The sequence below is a fragment of the Seriola lalandi genome, unplaced genomic scaffold (assembly GCF_002814215.2).
Source record: "Seriola lalandi dorsalis isolate HSWRI2012SDOR001 ecotype SW California unplaced genomic scaffold, Sedor1 jcf7180002054062, whole genome shotgun sequence".
Taxonomy (NCBI): Eukaryota; Metazoa; Chordata; class Actinopteri; order Carangiformes; family Carangidae; genus Seriola; species Seriola lalandi.
The window spans coordinates 313,628-330,893 of NW_019524615.1; the positions used below are offsets into that span (position 1 = coordinate 313,628).

A 17,266-nucleotide genomic window follows, 5' to 3' on the forward strand; every position below is an offset into this window, starting at 1 on the left:
GTCGCCCTTGGCTTTTTATTGGCTCGCCCGGCTTCTTTGTTGGTTTCTGGGCCTTGCCTGAAATAAATGAAGAGCAAACCCTATCGGTCACAACGCTCATTGACCTGAGAACTCAGGCTGGTGATTTTGCAAATCAGTATACTGCATAAATTGCCCTGTGATTCATACTTTGCCTTAGCCTGGTGATACTGCTTTACATATGCAAAACAAGGCCTCATTGTCAGCTTTAGAAATATGATTCAGTCATGTTTGCTTTGACTTGATTTGTTGATTATACTTTGTATTATTAATCTGAATCTGCACAGTACCTAGAAACTTAAATTATCGAATAAAAAGTTGCCCCTGAGTTAGAAATATAAAGTAGTAAAATGCAAATATTCAATTACAGCGCTCTAAAGTACCTAAAACTGTACTTGACTACAATATTTGAGTAAATGTATTTAGTTATTTTTCACCACTGAATACATAATAAAATTTCTCAGCCTATTTCATGCACTCAAACATCAGCCTATGCTGGTGCATCCTGCCCTGTAAACTGTCCCTTTGAGCAGCAAAATTCTTTGAAATTTTAGTCAAATTATACACCTTATAATTGATGACAAAAACAAGATACACAATGTAAAATTCATTATTTGCATTTATTTCTGTAGGAAATATTTCAGAATGAAAAATCTTAAAAATATATTGTTTCACAAAATCAATACATCTGGCCCCTGAGCAACTTTTAATGCATAAAATTGTATACATTATAAAATTTCAATAAATCCATATTAATGATACCTGAGGTAAAATCTTATAGGTCAGGACACCGTCATTGAAATCACATATTCAAGTATGTAAACAAAACATTATTGTGCCTGTATAGATCGGAGCAATGTACATTTTTATACATTTTGTTCCCTTTGTTCAAACATGACGCTGTGCTCACATTAGTCCTCATTCATCAGCACAGTCAGAGTCCATTGTTACATTTAGTCTCAAACCCACAGGAATATGGTCTGCAAGGCCAGCCAGCTGGGTTATGAAGGTCACCTCTTCGATTTCCTAGATGGAGACAAAGAGAACGTGCGGTTTTCACAATGCTTATTCTTTTTCATTGGAGATACAGTAGCTTGTGTTTTAAGCACTGACTGACCTGTAACTTGAATGAGACAGAAAGAACGGAGAAGAAAGAGAGAACCGAGTAGACAAAAGGGTAAAAACACAGTGGGATACATACTGTTCCGCATTGTTTTGAAATGGAGCTTTCGCGGTACAGGATGTAGTCGATCCGACGTCCAATCCACGGCTGGCCAGGCTCAGGGTAATCAAATGGATGGCCGTCTTCAGGAACAGGAGGAGAGATATAATGCTTTCTCAGCTCTTCTGTTTCCAGAGTTCTACACAGAGACAAAGAGAAGACAGAAAGGATCTGCATGTCATTTAAGGGAATAAACTATGAGTGAGGAGTTCTGTTAACATCACATTAGTGGTGCTGTTCTAAAGACATTGAAACTGAGTGTACCTTTGTAGGTTCTCTGGGGTATTTACGTCATCTTCATACAACTTAGGCTGCTCCAGTAGAGTACCTTTGGAAGCAAATCATTGTAATACCCTATGAATGTCAGCGTATAGCATAAGTATGCAGCATTTAATATAGTTTAATGGTTTCAAATGCTACAAACCAATGACCCAGGGCTTCTCTTTTCCAGGCCCTGCCCTGCAAGGATCTCTGTATTCATTAAACAGGCACTGATTCTGTTCCAGGGTGTCATCTAGACAAACAAAAACAACATTTATAGACTAAAAGAACTGATGGTAAAATGGAAAAATCTTATTAAAAAATTGTCAGAGACATAGACGTACTAGGTGAGCAGTTGTCAAAGTTTAAATCACCACAGAGCACATCAAAAACAACGTCTTCATCAGGCTGTCTGTTGGCAGCTTGAAAATCACTAATCCACTTGGTTACCATGTTCATCTGATCACAGCGCATTTCCGCATCATCTAATAAGTAATCATAGAAAAGCAAAAAGAAAAGAATAAGTTTGTTTCCTCATAAATAACAATACAAAACTTTCTGTTAACCTGAGCAAACCATATCACAAAACGTCACTTGCCCTCTGGTGCATGAAGGTGTGTGCAGTTAACATAGCCAACCAGTTTCTTCTGTTTCTTATTCTTCCCAATAAGTACCTAAGAATATCAAAAACCATCATTACATCATATTTTCACTATCGTAACAGTATTACAAAATCCTGACTAGTGATTGTGAATTTTGTAAAACAGAAAACACAACATTAGTAACTGACAGTGGCTTCATTCACGATATTAAGCAATGTACCTTAGCAGAAAGGAGGCCCTTAGAAGCCAGTGCGTCTTCCCCACTGCTGCTGGGAAAGCAGTGGTACTGGGCTTCGAGCACTGGGAATCGGCTGGCTAGGAACAGACCACTGTTAATGAACTTGAAAGAGGAACATGTGCATGGTGGTTGGCAGGCATACACACCGACATCATACAATATGTGTCCAAATAGGGGTCTTAGTGCTTGGGTGAGTTTCCATGCAGCCCTCTTATCGAACACTTCCTGTAGGCACAATATATCCACATTGGCTGGAAACAGTGAGGACACCTCCACAGGTGCATCGTCCTGTTGGCGGAGACCTTGGGAGAACAGGGCTCGGGGAGCGCTCCGGTGACCTGTTCGCCCCTGCTGGTTGAAGTTCTCGTTGGAATTGTAGAGGGGAGAGGGTGACTCTGTCGAGGGCTGTTCTGTATCATCACAGGGCACACAAACCACGCGACTATGGGACTTTGGGATTGAAGCTTGTCCTTTAGCTGTGTCTGAATCGTGACTTGCCGGAGGCTGGGCCTGTCTTTCTGTAGCCCCATATGTAGCTGAGTTAACTGTGGGGAGTATGCTGCTGGAGGGGCTGAGAGTACCACAGCTGCTGGGGGAGTCAACAAAGATGCGGATATGGGGACGACTCACACCCTGCACAATGCGCTGACCAACTGTGGTTGCCCTGTGCTGGGTGTGTCCCAGGTTGTTAAAGCGAGCCAGGGAATCAGGCAAAAGACACAGGTTGGCTGTGGCAAAGCTAAATGATGCCTTTCCTACCAGCTCAAAGCCCCTGTGTATCTCCACCTCTGGTGAGGATGGTGTTGTTCTGTGGTAGCAAAAGGGTCTGCGGCAGGCCTGAAGGGGAGCCCAGAGCAGAAAGCCCAGGAGGGCAAAAGGGGCTGCAGTGAGAAAAAGGATGAAGAAGATAATGGTGCCGAAGAACACCTTGAGGCCGAAGAGGAAGCAGTCCTGTTTCTTTTGCTCCAGGGTGGTGGGCTTCCACACAGCAATGAGGCAATCAAGAAACCAGAAACAAGGGAAGATGAATGCCCATCCCACAGCATGGAGGCCTGCAACAAAGTCATTAGGAAAGGGAGATTCCTGCAGGGCCATGCCTCTGCCCCTTTTCTAAGCAGCAATCAGGATCCTGTGGAAAGTTTCTCCTTCATAGGCTCCACTGGACACTAAGACAGGAGGAAGAAATCAAAATGTTATGACATGGTTCTGTTCTTGCAACCCATATAAAAATTTACAGTGACAATTCTCTGGAACAACTGGCTTTTATCTCACACTGACTTAATGCCCATACATGCAGTTGTGGAAAACATGAGGCAACATACAGCTGTAGTGACATGAATGCAATAGTCAGACGCAGCGGGAAGATCAGATTGGCTTACTGCAGGCTTATGCAATGCATCATGATCACTTTTAAAGGAGGCAAAGAGAAAAACATTGTGTAAACTGTGTATAATCCTGCTGTCACCATCTGCACGGTGTTGCTAACCACTGGCAAAATACGACTGCAATGACGAGCCCGAACACAAAGTGTGTGTGTTTACATATCAATTATGCTGTGTAAAGTCACTGGGTGTGGTAAAAATGATGATGAGATAAATATTTATTCTAATCCTGTACTGCCAAGTTTTCATGTTCTTTCATCCTTAATAAAAAAGAAAGCAGAACTTTGTATTTGAGAAAACAATTTTGTATTTTGATTGACTTTTCCTTCTTCTGTATAGAGGTTGGGTGGGAAATTGGGAGCTTGTTAATATGGGAATTCATCAATTTCCTGATTTTCAATGTTTTTGTTATATACCAAAATAAAAAATAAAGAGTAGAAAAAAAGAAAATAATATCTCAACTATAATACATTCACAACGTGTGATTCAGTGACACCAATTCAAGGTCTGGCTACTAACCTGATACTAACGCTGTATACAGTACTGTATTGTGATAAATAATGCCGTAAATACGGCTTTAGAGTGGATTTGCCCTTTAACGTCAGTGTGTTGCATTCAAGGATTCACTCCCATTGTAGACAATGGGCTCAGATGCTTTAGTTAAAGATGGACAAAGATGGACATTCCTTCATGAAATGCAACCAGGGAGCTGAAAATCCCCAACATTCAACAATCTCCGGCTACACACGTAAAAACCCCTTTCAAAACAGGCTACCATCATCACGAAACCTCTGGTCGTCAAGGGAAAGCGAGGTTTCGGTGTCGTTGTGTCCGTCCAGTCGATACTCAAACAGGTAGGTACGGGGAGTATCAGGAATAGTACTCTGGGCATTAGGTATGCTAAGCTAACACTTTCACTTTTAAACGACACAGAAAGACATTCAAAACTACATAAACGTTGGTGTGCATGCCCGCAACACGTCAGTCTATCATTATCGCACATGGTTTTTCAACTCTCAAGCTTTATACATCCTGTATAGTCTATGTACATGTTAGTTATCACAAATAAAAGCTGACACCTGTCCTGTTGCGTAGCTAGCTTACACACTACGCTAACGTGGTATAGTCCTAATGATCTTACCTTACCGGGGCATCATGATGAACATATGCATCGACCAGCATACTTATGTATTTATTTCATTGCATTTAATTACTAGATCGTCACATGTTCAAATGAAATTATTAGTTTTCATCTTAGAATAATAATAACCAGATCAGTAGTAGGCTATAAGCCCACCCTGCTCTCAGCTACTTATCATACTGGCGTTATTAAGCCACACCCTAAAGGAGTTGTCATCGTGTCGGTCCCGTCTGACACGTGACCATACCTGAGCCGACCTTTTACATTAAGGTTTTTTAAAACTTCTGAGTGTTATAGTTACAGTAATCAACTAAGGTGTATTTCATTTTTAAGTATCCCAGTTAAATAGGCAGTGACTTCTCCAAACATTTTACCAAAGGAAACATCAGAAGAAAATATGGATAAAGACTGAGCCATAATTAAAAATGTCTTGTTTTATATCCCATTCCTAGCATTTTTGGATTGGTTTATTTAATGCCACATTATCATGGATGCAAAGTTTGGACACACCTTATAATACAATGGTTTTTCTTTATTTCTATTATTTTCTACACTGTATAATGATGCTGAAGGCATTACAACCATGTAATAACATATGGAATTATGTGGTAAACAAAAGAATTGTATATAAAGCAAAATGTTTTAGATTTTAGATTTCTTCAAAGAAGCCACCTTTTGCTTTGATGACAGCTTTGCACACTCTTGTCTCAAATGGCTTCATGAGGTAATATATAAATATATATATGTTGAGCACTTGTTGGCTGCTTTTCTTTCACTCTGCTGTCCAACTCATCCCAAGCCATTTCAATTGGGTTTCAGTCAGGTGATTGTGGTGGCCAGGTCATCTGATGCAGCACTCCTACACTCTCCTTCTGGGTTAAATAGGCCTTACAAATGATGATCCCACTAAGCGCAAAAGAGATGGGATGGTGTGTCGCAGCATAATGCTGTGGTAGTGATGCTGGTTAAATGTGCCTTTAATTTTGAATAAATGGCCAACAGTGTCACCAGCAAGGCACCCCCACACCATCAACCTCCTCCTTCTCCATGCTTCATGATGGGAACCACACACAGATACTATCTATTCTCCTTTTCTGCATCTCACAAAGACACAGCAGTTGGAACCAAAAAATCTCAAATTTGGACTCAAACTACTGATTTCCACTGGTCCATTCATTGTGTCTTGTAGCCCAAGCAATTCTCTTCTTATTGGCCTACCTTATTAGTGGTTTCTTTGCCCGTGAAGGCCTGGTTTACACAGTCTCCTGCGGACAGTTGATGTTGCGACGTGTCCGCTACTTGAACTCTGTGAAGCATTCCTGTAGGCTCTAATCTGAGATGGCTTTAAATTGTGGATTTCTGAGGCTGGTAACTCTATGAAATAAATCCTGAAATAAATTAATTAAGTAATACATGTAGAATTATATAGATAAAAGTGGTTGAAGAATCTTTGAAGAATTTGAAGAATCTAATATATGAAACATATTTTGTTTATTGTAGCACTTTTTTGTTCACTACATAATTCCAAACGTGTAATTTAATTTTTCTGATATGTCATGAGTATTGTTCTACAATGTAAAAAATCAAGTCAATATAAAGAAAAATCTCTGAATGGGTAGGTGTGTCTAAATTTCTGACTGGTACTGTAGGCTACTTCCTGCAAATTTAATTACTACGTAAGAGAGAGAATAGGAAGGCACTTCAACAAACTCCTGTTGATAGCTCTTACTCCTTCAAGTGATATTATTCCAACCATAGACTCATCGTGTATCAACTAAACAGAACTTTTCCAAATTAAGGTCCATAATAGCCTGGTTCCAGACCTCTGAATTGCCACCTAGCTACAACTCTTGTTCATCGTGAACTGAAACAAAATGGCAGTTCAATCTGATTACCATGCCAGGTCCATGAGAAGCTCATTCACCATGCTGTACCTCATGATCCATGAAGTGGTGCATACCATACATCCTTTATGCTTAGCAGACATCAATGTGGTTAATTGATTATTTCTTAAGAAATTATACTGCCCCAGAATATCATTGATTGTCGATTGAATATCGATTGAAGTAAATCACTATTAGATTTATTTTAACAAGTTGCCCTTTTTGGTTGTATATGAAACAGTTTGAGAAACACTGAATGCTTCATGTCTTTATGGCTGTTTAATTTCACCATGCATATTTCCAAAGTGTACATGAATAAGCAAATGTGTAACAGTGAATTTATTTGTGGTTTGATGAATGGCAAATTAATTTGATAACACCCCTTATACCCTTCGCTCCCTTTTGAGGGGGACTTCCACTGCCCTAAATGAGACTCTTTTTATGGGGAGCCAGAGCTCAGGGTGTCTTTCCACACCAGGAGTACCGGGATTGCCAGGCCTTGATGGCACCGCAAGGCCAATCCCAAAGGTGAACAAACCTTTGTGTAAGCAGCGCTGGAGGTAAACGCGGTTAACTCTCACTCCCTTGAATGAACCTCAGGTAGACACTTAACCAAATGGATGAGACCTCCCTCCTGTACCTCTTTTCTAAATATGCCAGGGAGAGGCCTCACTGCCAGGAACAGCGCGATAGTTGGTCAGCTTAATATAAATGAACTCTTGACAGTTCCTTGCATACACCAGCCTGTTCTTAACGAAACCTTAAAGAATGCTTTGGGCTCCCAGCATCTATCTCAGCCCTATTTGAAGTTAACCTCTAGCCATCATGTGGAGGGGGCTTACCTTCAAGCAAGTTGGTGTACAATGTGGTGTCTTAAAAAAAAAAGAAAAAAAAAGTTTAAGCCCTTTATTTTGGGTTAACGAAAATTAGTCTCTGGATGAAACTGAGTGTCTAAAAATCAAATTTAAAAAAATAAATAAATAAAAAAGAAAAAGCTGAGAGTCATCAGGAAAATGGAAAAGAAGCTTCATGCCTTACATTTTGCCTCCCTTATATACATTAAATAGAGGAACTAACTCATCCTGTTGTTCACAAACATGTACATATATAGACAAAAGTTCTGTTTTTAGGGTGAAACACAGTTTACACGTCCATGTACATATTTGGGATAATACATTAAATACTGCCATGAGGAAAGGCACAAATCACTGTCAACGTGTTGCACCTACAACTGCTAGGGGGCACCTGGTTATACAACATCCACACACTGAAAGAGACAAGAGGCCCTAAGCGCATCTTGTTGTGCAACATCTGCTTACTGCAAGAGAACTTGAGCAAAATACATTTCCCCTTTTTACTTTGTTACGTCCCTTAGTTGGAGCTAGGGGTGACAGGAACCGTAACATGACAAATCAAGAATTAAAACTGAGTCAATGAGTACTTGAAGGTAGTTTATTGTAACCTGAAGGTCTCAACAAGGAAGTCCAGTGTGGGGGAGGAAGGGACAAAGGTGGTGTGCCAAAGAAATGAACCCAATAAAACAAAATGAGGCCTCAGCTATCTGGCACATAACAACTTAAACATCAAGACTAACAAAAGGCCTACTTTTCAAAGTATTACATGACAGAATAGAGTATAAAAATATAACACTTAGCTTGTAAGATGAGCAATAAACAATACATGTAAAATATGGAAAAAAGTATGTATGGTGAAAGAGTACATATTTACTGAGCATAACTTGCTGAACACATCAATTGAGCATAATACTAAGCATGACTTAAGTATATCATCAAATGAATATTTGAGTTTATGGGTACATATAAGAACAACAGATAAAATTGAGTTCATTAATATAATATATGCAAACAAAACCAAACTTATTAAGGCTAAGTAACTACATGACTTGGATATGTGTGTCTATTAAAATAAAGAAGTTCATTGTTATTTACACCAAATTAATTCCAAATCAACAAAGCAGCAATAGGGATTGGTTGGGATGATGAAGAGAGCTGAAAGTTCACTCTTCTTCTTTTGCTCCCTTCAACCATCTGTTTATCCATCTGTAAAATGGCAGGTGTTTCTGTGTGCAAAAAGTAAACAAACAAAATTTATCTTGTCATATCATTAGTCAGTGTTTATTTCCAAGTTGTGGATGGTGCAAGCTTGCAAATTCGGTTGATATGCCTTTGAATACAGTCATTTCCAGAGAAGAAGAGGCTTTCTATCCTTCTTGGCCACGTTGCAGAGACAGGTGAGCACAAGCAGCAGGTCCTTCTGAAGTTTTCTGGGTGCTGTGGTCACTATCAGGTTCCTCAGAAAGACTGGGTTGTTGTAGTCCATTGCCTGAGTGCTATTTTCAACCGGCCTCTCCTTCAGGATCCCATAAGTGTTGACAGTAAATTCAGTGAAAGCAGGGTGAAGTGTTATTTTATACCCGAGCTGTTTCAACCGTTCCATGAGGTCAGTATACCTCTGAGTGAGATGAAGCCGATAGCCTTCATCCACCTGACCTGTCAGCGGATGTGTGCTAACCTACAAGAGAGGAAGGCAGGCTTGAGAGTCATGTAAGTGGAATGTTACGGTAAGTGTTTTTCTAAATGAACTGATAATGGGACGAGCTACTTTGTACAGATTTGATCTGTAATGTCAAAAAAAGAACATTTTTTTCTTGAACTGTCCACAAGCAGGTTCTTGATAAAAACAAAAACTCTTCCTTTAAATGACTCGTATACCAATGAGGGATTTCTTACCTCTATGATCTTGTCTGGTATGTTGAGTAGTGTGAAACCGTAGAGCCTTTTATGTCCCTGGAAGACATGAGACAGAATCCTCCCATCCAGTTGGTAGGCAATCTCTCCCAGCAGCCTGTCTGGAAGTGCAATGAAATAACGCAAATTAATCAAACGTTTCTTTTAGGAAACACTAATATTACTTCTCTAAAATTTCTCCTTGTATGTAGGGCATCACTCACGTTTGACCTCAAGAGGAATATCAGCCTGGCAGCTTTGAGACTCTTCTTTCTCACTTGTGTCCCTGTGCACCGAGGTTTGTATGAAAGACTTGAAGTCGGCAGGGGATGAGGTTCGGTGTTCATGTTTGAATTTGGTTTGTTGTTGCAGGTCTTTTCTAAAGTGAGTCTCATCAACGGTGGTTTGCCACAGACTGGATGGTTTTCTTCCTGATGGTGAGCAAACTGATAACAAGGACGCCAGATATTATTCTTGTCAGACGTACTGCATATGGCAGAGTGGATACTTTAATGACACAGAGACACATCTGTTTTAACCCCTACACTGGGGCTTAACACTGATATATTATTGATTACTTTTAAGGATCACTATGGCCTGTGTCCTATTTCTTTTGCCTGTTCCACCATCACAGCTTAAAACCAGAGATGACAGAGTGTTTACGATGAGAGCCCTGAGACTCTGGATTGACCTGCCCGTGGAAATAAGGCTAATTGAGTCATTGACATCTTTGAAAATTCTTATCAAAACATACCTTTATCAGAACTTATCACAATTCTCCCCTCTTAGCGTCTTAATTTTACAAATCCTAAATATATTCACAAAATAACAGATCCTAAAAACATAACAGCCAGTGGGGTTGCCTATTCAAATGCTCACACTGAGGGAATTGTATTGAAAATAACATGACTTACAACCATGTAAATTCTGCATAACTAATCAAGTAAAAAAAAAATTGATTAAAAAATCCTTCACAAAATCTATCCCTGTAACAGTGTGATTGGAAGATTTACTGACATTGATAATAGCTGTATGTTTTGCAAGAAAAATTATATATTACTAATATATTTATTCAATAATGAGATTACCCTGTAGTTTTAAAAAGATTTTGTGGAATATTTGGTTGATATATATACATATATACATATGTATGTATGTATATATATATATATATATATATATATATACATATAGATATATATATATATTTATGTTACAGAATAAAGCTAAAATAGAATAGAAATTGCTTCTTACTTTGATTGTAAGCAGATCCCCCCTTCCTGTAAGATAATATATATTGTTCAAAACATACAAATGAGTAAAAAAAATTATCATAAAGATATACTGAGGTCAGGTTAAAAGATTTAGTTTTGGAAATGTGAATATAAAAGACAATTTCTTTGAAATTGTGTTGCTAGGAAACAATTTGGGCCATTTTTTTCCCTTGTCAACTGTTGCACTTACTTATAAAGTTGGATCCATTAAGAATGCTCATGCTTGGGACCATCAAAAGGCCTATACTTGTCGATGCTTGGTATTATTGTATTTTAGATAGATGGGACATCACATAATAAAAGTTATCAGTATTTATATCTAATAAATCTCATGTTCTAATCTAATCTTATATCTAATAAAAGTTCAAAATACAAATATTACTTTTAAAACAAAGGCATACAGAAATCCTAAATTTAGTTCCTGTCTTAAATTCATTTTCTAATTCCTACATCAACTCTGAACTGCATCGTAGCTGCCATCTAGTGGCAAAGAAAAACACTTACAGTACCTGGTAACTCCTCCATAGTATCATTGTTGAAGCAGTGCATCCTGGCTCTCAGGTCTATGTTTTCCTTGACTACACTTAGCATGGATTTCAACTGATCATTTTCCTGCCTGAGGAGTTCATTTTTTGATAGCAAGGCACCAAAAGTTTGCTCCAGGTCCATTCTGGGGCTCCCAGTTTCACAGCTGAGCCACAAACACCCAAACCTTTCTTGACGCTGACAGAATCAAATCACAACAAAAGTGAATTCTCTGCTGGGATGTGACTCTGTCAAGATTCTCTCACTCCATAAAGAAGACAGATCAGGCTTTGAAAAGAACCTTTATATTTACCTATTAAAAGTTTTTGTTTACATTGAAAATAGTAGTTTGACAAAAATCTCAATCTCAACTCAGAGTGAATTTAGCTTTTCAACCATCTTAGTTTGGTTGTCATGGAGACAAATCTGCTGACATTCAAACTCGTCAACTGTTCCCAATTCATCCACTGCACTTTTTTAGCTGTTCTCATACATGTTGACCTATAGTTTAAGTTCATTCTTGACCCTGGAACTAGTAGTTTGACAAATCAATCCCAACTCATGGTCCACTTACTAGCTTTATCCTGTTTAAACCATATCACAAGGTCTTCATCCACTGAAGCAGCTAGCCTGGAAAAGAAACCCTAAAACTGCAACGGATGAAATCATAACTGCCACTGGGCTAGGGTGTAGAAGGGTTCATCCCCATGTCAAGTGAGCAAAACCCTTCTTCTGATGAAGACTGTGTGACACAGTTGAAAGGTCTGGAAAAGCAAGTAAGTGAACTGTTTTGTCAATTTTCTTCTGAACCATGATGAAGTTTTGTACCACAGGACATACACCTCATTAAAGCCCCAAACTACAACAAAGACACTATATATTACCATATAAAACATCTGCACAAGGTGAAGCAAAGCACTCTTAAACTTTGTGACACACTAACACACAATACACACTACGAGACAAAATAAAAATCAAGATTAAAGGAATTCACTTCTTCTTTTTTTCTTTACAAGAACTCAAAACAATTCTGTCTGTTCTTCCTGCTCAGCCCCCCCTTGCTCTTCCAATGATAGCAAGAATATAGAGGAAGATGTTGATGATGTCTGTGTACAGGGTAAGAGCAGCAAAGACATATTCTTCTGGACTCAGGGCCAGTTCCTTGTTGCCAAGCAGCAGCTGCGTGTCAACCGCCAAGAACTGCAACACAGAAGAAATTCACAGTGGGTCAATTATATAGAAATCCAATCAATATCTGATTTCTAAATCTTGTCAGGTCATCTCAGCTTAAAGGGATGGTTTACCCAAATTACAAAAAGGTGAGTTTGGTTTTATTTGTCCAGGTTTTAAAATATGAGCCTGCGATATTTCTGCCTACACCAGAATACAGTGGTACTCATAGCAATTAAAGAATATGCTTGAAAACCTCAACAGCAGAAACCAGAAACACTATCTTGTTATTCAGTTTAATACAGACCTCACATCAACAGTTTTCATAGAGTTATTTCTTTGGTAGAAAAGAGCTGAAATGTAAACTGCTGAAAACAAGTTCTGTGGATTTTCCACATTAAACAAACCTGGTTTCGAAAGGCACCTTGCAGCTGAATGTTTTAAATAGAATTTTCAATGCTGTGGAGTTGTGTTATGGTCAAACTGGCAACTCAGTTTCCAAAATCTCTGAAAGTGTGATTTTAATGACATCCATTGTAAATATTGTTTTGTAGAAGATGATTTAGGTGTGTTTGTGAGAACATTAATTAAAGAGCATATTTAGAGTTTTATTATGCATTATATAAAATCAGATCTCCTTCTTTTGTCTTTGGAATTTTTACTTTCTTTCAGCGGACATGTCTCCCCTTGATGTTTTAACTTAGGTCTTTTGTTTTATTAGCCTGTTAAGCATTTTTGTATGAAATGCTGAAACACACTCCACAGGGTATCTTGAATGCATTTCAGAGTTAGACTTTTTAGTTTGAAAGTTTAATCTGAATTGACATTCGGTTACTAAAAATGCCACAAAGCAGTGCCAAGAGGTATCATTCAAGAGTTTCAGTCAAAAATCAAACCACTGATCAATCACAATGATCCCTTCAAGTTCTATCAAGTCACACCAGAGGTGATGGGCCTGATTTGAAACCTCAACACCCCCCCACACATATTTCAATGCATGGGTGTCAGTATTACACTTAACAAGGTCAATAACCGCTGCTTTCATTATCATCATATATATTAAATCAGGGAGAAAAAAATTTGTCCAAGGACTTACACAGGTGAAAAGCAAAGCTCCCAGTCCAGCATACACAATGTGTAGAATCCTGTCACGGATGAAAATGCAGAGGATGCCGAAGAAGATCAGGACTATTAAACAGACGAAAAGCACGCCGTGGCAGGAAGTGAAGTCGTACTTGGTCTGTAGGAAGAATCCAATAGTGATGTTGAGGTTACCTCCATATCAGAGTGTGGAGTCAATGTACATGACAGACATACATACATACATACATACATACATACATACATACAAGAGGCAGGGATTGACAGATACAAACCTGCAGTGAGAAGATGACCACTGTGAAGCACACAACTGCTGTGATGCCCACTGCCATGATCACTGAGTCAGTCTCATGGAAGCTGGCAATCATTCCCACCATGTAGGACATACTGAGAGTCAGGATGGACTGAAAACAAGACACAGGAAATACATCAGCACTGTAGCACAAGTTTGAGTAGGTTATGATTTCAAGGAATGAAAAAGAAAAGGCTAATCATTTTCTTGTTACAACAGTGATTTGAATTTTATTTTAAAACAATGTAAAAGAAAATATGAACTTTGTATATTTTCTCCCTAAACAACAACAGTCCAGATCAGATAGCATGGTACTTCCTGAGCTGGAACTCCTCCCCTCTCTCTTTGCCATTTTGAAAAAAACAAAGTCTGTGCAGGCTTACCAATGCAACCAGGTTCCAAGGATGTCTTCGGCGTACGCTTCCACAGCAGCTGATCACACACACTGACACAAAGAACACAGCATAGGACACCAAGTAGGTCCAGGCATTCACCAGGACAAAACTCTTGACTTCTTCCACAAAGGTGAAAACAGCCACAAAGGCGAACGTCACCAACAGTTGAGCCGTTAACACCAAGAATACCTGGAAGGAAGAGTGGAGTGTTAGGCAGCAGACACTGATGATATTTCTAACAAAGAATTATCATAATAATCATATCTCAAGATGCATCAATGTATGTGATTAACTCCACCAAGAAGTTTAAGTATAAAGTTGTGTTTGGGCACCCTGTTCAACTTGCTCAACTGGCAGAGTGCATACCACATGAGCTTAGTCCTAACTGCAGCACCCATGGTCAGACCCGCAGCTTTCCTGTCTCCTGTCTCTCTCTCAATGTGCTATCACAATAAAGGCAAAAATGCCCTAAAAAATAACTTCAAAAAGTATTAAGTTGTTTTTTTTCCCCATTGTTTGTTTATTCATCAGCAGGATATGTCAAAAAACTTGATTTAATGAAAATTGATTTAGATTGCCTTTATTTTGATGCAAATTGTTTTTTTTACATTTAAGGATATGGGATTTCATTATTGTGTATCATAACATGTATTTTGCAGCCTTGGCAGGAAATAACTAAGTAACTCTGAGTAAGCAAATGGACCAATCAACTGTCATATTCTATATGATTTTCCATTTTCTTCAACCAATCTGTTTCATTACCTTTCGAATAAAGGCTCTCCTTATGGTCTTGTTATCTAGTCCAAAATCAAAGGTTTGATTCTCATGGAAGGCTGGTGGATCATCCTGGTTAGGGTAGACATCATCTGAAATAGCAACAACCAGAATCATTAAACTGATTCAATTATGCTACGAATCTATTACCACATAAATACAAATGCCAAAATGTTAAAAATACTAACTACTGAAGTTGTCATTAGGACCCTGGACTGGTGGAGAATATGGTGAAGAAGACGGATTGACGCCATAGCCGCCTTGGGGGTTCGTGGCGATCCCAAAAGCTCCAGGTACACCCGGTGCAAAAGCAGTTGGTGGAGGGAAAGGGAGACCACCGGGAGCAGGGCCCATGAACATGTTTGGGCCTTGCATGTTCATGTCATATGCGGGAGGATATGCTGCAGGATATGCTGCCATCCCGTGGGGGTAAGGCGGAGGGGGTCCCCCTTGCACGGGAGTATATTCAGTCTTCTCGGTGCTCATCTCTGGTTTGGATCGGGAGCAGAGACCGAGTGAAGCGTTGGATTATTTGGATAGTGCTGAAAAAAATAAAATGAAAAGGACGAGTCATGTGAAAGGTTTAAATAAACAGCCCTTATTAAGATGAAGACGGCTACCACAAATACAGAGACTCGATGTGACGTCAAAGTGGTCACATGACGATGGTGCTTTCCGGTAGATATCAAAATTGATAAGAATTGTCAGATTCACGCGTTGTATATACTGTCCAATCGATAATAAAACCGCAACCTACATCAGGCTTAAATGAATGTTTAGGCTCCGGGTTTCATACCAATCAACACCATTTACATTTTAGTTAGCATTATGTTCAAACGCTCGTGAATAGATTCATGGAAAAGAGAAGTCCGTCGATATCGGTTTCGTCTTAGCTTTACTAGAATCTAACCTTAATCCTAACTCAAACCAGTCGCGTTTAAATATGCTTGACCTCACTCCGTCTTTACTCTAAACCTGAACACATATCTCTGTCGGCTCTCCCATGAAAAGTCAACTGATGAGCTTCCGTCAAATTTCCCAGAGGTTCCCCGGAACTCGCGAGTGATTAGCTACTAAAATTTAGGCCACAAATTCCACTTTCAGCCAAGAAACGGCAATTTAGCCCCACAAAAAAAATCTACATTCAACTGGCTGTTTGTTTTTAATCAACACAGATGACTAATAATTAGGGGTTACGAGGCATTTTTGAAAAGAAAACAAAAACAAAAAAAATGTTACAACGCAAGCTGCCCGTGTTCGTTCACCAAACAATAACGTTAGCCAGCTGCAAATGCAACAAAAGACAAACAACGTTAGGATAGCTAAAGTCTTTAAAGACTACTCACAATTCTCACGATCAAAGTCTGGACCCCAGGTGGCTTCCTCTAAAATGATCTGTGGGTTTTGTTTTTTTTGGATGTTCTTTTCCACTTTGATATATATTTTTTTTGTTGTCCGACGGGAAACTGCCAGGAAACTACCGCCCCCTCCGGTCCCCGGGCTGCGGTGGAATGTGATGCCGCGTTCACGTCACACGGAATGGATGGTAGACGTGGGAACCACTTGAGAGCATTAACTTCATCTGACAACTGCTTAGCGTTTGAGTGATTACAGATTTTGTCGTGCGAGACAAAATAGTACTGTACATTCATAATATAACACTGTATCCACTAAATTTGGATGATTCAAAGTGCTTGATTCCTGGCACTGTTATGTTATAAAGCGTCAATTTGGACATACTGGAATTTTCATCATGTCCAACTTTCCCAGTCATATTTATGACTTCACTGATGATGTGAAAACATTTTGGGGGGCGGAACTCTTGTCAGTGGTGAATGCTCAACTACAGTCGAGAGTAATTTCCGCAAAATACTTTGCGAAAGAAAGCCCACATCCGCCAGCATAAACAAAGGGATCAGCAAGGTACTTTAGTATCTTGGCAACAAAGTACTCGTCAGGAAGAAGTGACCATCATGAACCAGCAGGTGTCAGGAGTCCACAGCTTTGGGGAGTAAAAAAGCTGGGGGCAACCAGGGGGAGTCACAAGACAGCATTTGTTTCATTGGACCAAACCGTCTTGGAATACAAGACCATGCAACTGCCTCTCTGCTCCTACCCAAAGTCACATCAAAAGTTTCGTCACAGTTATATAGAGAGTTAAGTGGTGGGGACTGTTGTGAAGGATTGAAAACAGGTGAACAAAACAGGGACAGGACTGCAGGGACCAGAGGTCCCTGAGAT

At 39.3% G+C, this 17,266-nt stretch overlaps 3 protein-coding genes across 4 annotated transcripts; all 3 read right to left on the bottom strand.

The window, feature by feature from the left end:
• Window positions 1-619: 619 nt before the first annotated feature.
• smpd5 (sphingomyelin phosphodiesterase 5) lies at window positions 620-5,048 on the bottom strand. 2 transcript variants are annotated; one of them, XM_087173154.1, is made up of 9 exons: window positions 4,865-5,048; window positions 3,664-3,748; window positions 2,324-3,507; window positions 2,100-2,175; window positions 1,846-1,986; window positions 1,665-1,754; window positions 1,505-1,568; window positions 1,220-1,379; window positions 620-1,044 (listed from the first exon to the last, which is right to left on the bottom strand). In XM_087173154.1, the coding sequence occupies exons 3-9, from the start codon at window positions 3,434-3,436 to the stop codon at window positions 937-939; spliced, it is 1,752 nt and encodes a 583-aa protein (XP_087029280.1). In that variant the 5' UTR covers window positions 3,437-3,507; window positions 3,664-3,748; window positions 4,865-5,048; the 3' UTR covers window positions 620-936. The 2 variants fall into 2 exon arrangements, with proteins under 2 accessions (XP_087029280.1, XP_023258844.1); XM_023403076.2 differs by lacking the exon at window positions 3,664-3,748.
• Window positions 5,049-8,203: 3,155 nt separating this feature from the next.
• On the bottom strand, window positions 8,204-11,447 carry LOC111652763 (speriolin-like protein). The gene is made up of 4 exons (XM_023403121.2): window positions 11,278-11,447; window positions 9,719-9,940; window positions 9,498-9,616; window positions 8,204-9,279 (listed from the first exon to the last, which is right to left on the bottom strand). Exons 1-4 carry the CDS (start codon window positions 11,435-11,437, stop codon window positions 8,944-8,946), a joined length of 837 nt encoding a protein of 278 aa, XP_023258889.2. The 5' UTR covers window positions 11,438-11,447; the 3' UTR covers window positions 8,204-8,943.
• A 135-nt stretch (window positions 11,448-11,582) lies between these two features.
• grinab (glutamate receptor, ionotropic, N-methyl D-aspartate-associated protein 1b (glutamate binding)) lies at window positions 11,583-16,532 on the bottom strand. The gene is made up of 7 exons (XM_023403165.2): window positions 16,372-16,532; window positions 15,214-15,567; window positions 15,014-15,117; window positions 14,240-14,440; window positions 13,840-13,968; window positions 13,560-13,703; window positions 11,583-12,493 (listed from the first exon to the last, which is right to left on the bottom strand). The coding sequence occupies exons 2-7, from the start codon at window positions 15,509-15,511 to the stop codon at window positions 12,341-12,343; spliced, it is 1,029 nt and encodes a 342-aa protein (XP_023258933.1). The 5' UTR covers window positions 15,512-15,567; window positions 16,372-16,532; the 3' UTR covers window positions 11,583-12,340.
• Between the last annotated feature and the right edge of the window lie 734 nt (window positions 16,533-17,266).